Source organism: Leptonychotes weddellii, unplaced genomic scaffold (genome assembly GCF_054177405.1).
Source record: "Leptonychotes weddellii isolate Sample4059 unplaced genomic scaffold, ASM5417740v2 HiC_scaffold_16734, whole genome shotgun sequence".
Classification (NCBI taxonomy): Eukaryota; Metazoa; Chordata; class Mammalia; order Carnivora; family Phocidae; genus Leptonychotes; species Leptonychotes weddellii.
In genome coordinates this window covers 1-4,398 of record NW_027750312.1, presented here as the reverse complement: position 1 = coordinate 4,398, position 4,398 = coordinate 1, and the positions used below count along the sequence as shown (strand labels likewise).

The following is a 4,398-nucleotide window of genomic DNA, read 5'->3' as shown; positions in this document are numbered from 1 at the left end:
TGGACGAACCATGAGAGAAGATGGACTCTGAAAAACAAACTGAGGGTTCTAGAGGGGAGGGGGGTGGGAGGATGGGTTGGCCTGGTGGTGGGTGTTGAGGAGGGCACGTTCTGCATGGAGCACTGGGTGTTGTGCACGAACAATGAATCATGGAACACTTCATCTAGAACTAATGATGTAATGTATGGGGATTAACATACGAATAAAAAAAAAAATTCAAAAAAAAAAAAAATTAAGTAGATGGCTTTGGTGAATAGTTTAATATATACAGAAATCTAAAGCACATAAAAAACAAATTCATAGTCTAAAAAATTGAGTTAACTTTGTCTGGCCAGTAATCAATTTGTCCTTGGCTGTACACTTGTTTTTTGCTACTCTGACTACTTTACCACACAATTTATTCTGGAAATTGTTTGATGTCTCAGGTATCTTAACATTTTTATGTTGAGGTGGTTCATTTCCATTATCACAGAGATCATTTTTATCATCTAAATCCACCTGTTTCCTTTTTGAGCTTTTATTTCCTGTCTGACTACTTGATTTTCTTGTTAGTTTTTCACTTTTACTTCTGTCCAGATGAACATTTCCAGAACTTGTTCCAATTGTTGGCCTTCCAACAGATGAATTTATACCTTCTGTTATGCAAGATGAAAAGAAGAAAGAAATTACATAATATTTAGAATTACATGTGAAAATTTTACAGTAAACTTCAAAAATCGCTAAAGAATATTCAAAAATTTTATTTGCAATCACATAATGCTGTAAGTCACATGATTAACAAATACAGCTACATTACTAGCACACTACTTTTCATTTTACCATATCATTTTTTTATCCCTGCAAACAACAAATATTTACTTTCTTTGAATGCATGACACTTAATCCTTAAATGCTACAAGTTATTTCTTAAGTACATTTAGTTAAATCAAACTGTGTCCTATTCCTCCTTAGATGTGTACCTAGATTTAACTTTTTAAATAAACCCAGGTCTTAAAAATATAAACCTTTACATTTCACATTTCATACTTTGTAAAACAAAATCTCGTTTTACTTAAGTTAAAACCAATTTGGGGTGCCTGGGTGGCTCAGTCAGTTAAACATCTGCCTTCTGCTCAGATCATGACCCCAGTGCCCTGGGATCAAGCCAACACACTGGCTCCCTGCTCAGGGGGGAGCTGGCTTTTCCCTCTGCCCCTCCCACTGCTCATGCTCTCTCTCGTGTGCGTGCGCGCTTTCTTTGTCTCTCTCTCAAATAAATAAATAAAATCTTTAAAAAAACAATTAATATACTAGAATTAAACAGTTATTTAATTACTCAAAAAAGCTCAATTACCAGAAAGGTCATTTTCCATGTGAAGTACATACAAAGGCTTGGATGCTGAATTAACATCATTCCACTTATCCTTGCTTATTGTGCAGTCATCTTTATAAGTACAAGCAAACTGGGATCTAATTAAGGTTTGTTTCATCTAGTAACAGGAAGAAAGAAGAAAGTACGCAATTTATTTTATTTGATTTATTTTGATTTTTTTCATCCAGATAGAAATATACTCTATGGTAATCAAGATATAAAATTTCCCTTAAAAATTCCATTATTCATTGGAAACTGTTAACCCTTGATGTTTCATAGTTTACAAACTCATCCATTGCTACACTGGCATTTTTGTTCTTTTCAGTAATACCTGCTTTACACACACTTTTTATACTTTTTAACAGTTTAGAAAAATCAATTTTAGACTCCAGAATATGTGACTACTTCCATATTTAGGAAAATAATAAAGACAATTCAAATATACCATTCTAGGAAGATTTGACCAAGTGATTTAATGGTCAAATATTCAAAATAAACTCTTGCATTTATCTTCAAAGATCATAAGTAGGAGAAAATCAGAAAGCTAAATTTAATTCTTAACCACAAAAAAGGATGTCAAAAAAGTATTGGAAATGTATTCTGCAAACATAAAACCAGTGGCCATTTTAGGGATAGAAATTAATTTCAGAACAAAGTAATCTATATGGATAATGCAAATTTCAATAATTACAGCTGATGTGTAATGACATTCAGTTATCATGGAGAGATATCTTCAAATTGAGATGTCAAATCCTTTTCAGAAGTAGATGTTTAAATTTCAGATAAATGAATAAATAAAGAAGACCTCAACAATTCAAAAATTTAACACTTCAAAGCATAACTATATTATGCTGAAATTACTTACAAAATACTGATTGATAATACGTTGTTCATAAAGTCTGAAACAGAAATAATATTATATTTCATATTCAGTATTTAACTATTATTTTATACATTCAGAGGGGTCATTGCATTAACCAACTTAGATGTTAGCAAAGATAATGGCAGTGAAATCCACAGACTACAGTTTAAAAGAAATTAGGTTAATCCAGTTGCTTCATAAAAGCTAGTGTTTCCACGGGGCGCCTGGGTGGCTCAATTGGTTAACTGCCCAACTCTTGATTTCAGCTCAAGGCATGATCTCGGGGTCTTGAGATTGAGCTCCAGGTAAGGCTCCAAGGCAGCAGGGAGTCTGCTTCTCTCCTTTTCCCTTTACCTCTGCCCCTCCCCCATGCTTTCGCTCTCACCTGTTCTCTTTTTCTCTCTCTCAAATGAATAAATAAATCTTAAAAAAAAAAAAAAAAAAGGAAGTTGTTTCCAGGATGACAAGTTTTATATTCTTCTGGTATCAAGTTCTATATCCTTCTGGCTCCAGTTCTCAGATCACTAAAAATTATGTTTAATTTCCTTGAAAATTTAGACAATTGGAATTTGATATCTTCTATTTTAAGCACAAAAATTCACAAAATTGAAAAAAATTTGAAAATGTTAAAGATCAAAAACTATTTTTTTTATGTTTGGTTTTATTTTATTTATTTACTTTTTTTATTTTATTATGTTATGTTAGTAACCATACATTACATCATTAGCTTTTGATGTAGTGTTCCATGATTCGACCAAAAACTATTTTAAAAAGTATAAGAGAGTGGGCGCCTGGGTGGCTCAGGTGGTTGGGCGACTGCCTTCGGCTCAGGTCATGATCCTGGAGTCCCGGGATCGAGTCCCGCATCGGGCTCCTTGCTCGGCAAGGAGTCTGCTTCTCCCTCTGACCCTCCTCCCTCTCATCCTCTCTGTATCTCATTCTGTCTCAAATAAATGAATAAAATCTTTAAAAAAAAAAATAAAAAGTATAAGAGAGTAAGCTCTTGATTATGGATGATGGACTACAACACAATATCTTCTTGACTCTCTATGAATACAACTACTATTATACAGTTTCCATCATGAGATGCCCTAAAATATAACCAAAGGTTTTAACTAGACCTTTCTGGACTTTATTAATTCCATAAAAACAGAATTAAAGCAAATGATAAAGTTATTAAAATAAATTTTGTTAATAAAATGAACTCTGTAAAGTTTATACTATATAACGTCGTTACTGTAATAACATTATCAAAAACCTTTTATTGCTATCTGCAAAACCAGCACTGTTGACGTTATCTTTATTATTATTATTATCATCATTATTATTATCTGTGACATTACACAACATTTCTTTCATTTCACCAGAGTGACTGCTTAGAGAGAATTATAAACTTATTGCCCATAATGACTTATAAAGAGTATGGTAAGACCATGAAGGCAAATGAATGCTAAGTGGCTGGCTAGGATCACTTTCGTGGTACCCAGATAGTGAATGCACCTGGGAGTGGCTTGGAGAACTTGAGCATCCCACCACAAAATCTTTATCAGCAGCCCCCATAGAACATTCTAAATAAAAATACAATAATTATATTATTTAGGACAGAAAATTGATGTTTTCTCAATCTCATGGTCAGCAAAAATAAACATTTCCTTAGAAAGCTGTGTTATTTTAAGTAATTTTTGACAAACATCTAAGTAAAAACCTTTCCTTGCTATGTAAATACAGTCATAAAACAAGTGTCATAGCCCTCCTTACATAGATTTCCTCTCTTAGGTCTCCTATAGAGAAATTCGTGAGCCTCAGTGACAGTAGGGTAATTTCAGAAAACCAGAATTGCAAGGCAATGGATTCTTAAAATACTGAGAATGGATTCAGATGTGAAAGGAAATAGTTAACCACTTTATTCACCATAAAATATATTATTTATAAAAATATCAAAGCATAAGAACCACAACAGTTCAATGGTAATCTTAGGATACTTACGTCCAAAAGAAAGAACAAGAACCACATGATTGTCTCAGTAGATGCAGAAAAGGGTTTGACAAAGTACAGCATCCTTTCTTGATCAAAACTCTTCAGAGTATAGGGATAGAGGGTACATACCTCAATATCATAAAAGCCATCTATGAAAAACCCACAGCAAATATCATTCTCAATGGGGAAAAACAGAGCTTTCCCCCTA

At 33.3% G+C, this 4,398-nt stretch overlaps 1 protein-coding gene across 1 annotated transcript; it reads right to left on the bottom strand.

The window, feature by feature from the left end:
• Window positions 1-233: 233 nt before the first annotated feature.
• LOC145718507 (PCNA-interacting partner-like) lies at window positions 234-1,469 on the bottom strand (the record flags this gene model as incomplete). Its single annotated transcript, XM_081810008.1, has 2 exons — window positions 234-635; window positions 1,334-1,469. Coding segments are annotated over 2 exons (474 nt in total), but the record flags the coding sequence as incomplete, so codon positions are not given.
• Window positions 1,470-4,398: the final 2,929 nt, after the last annotated feature.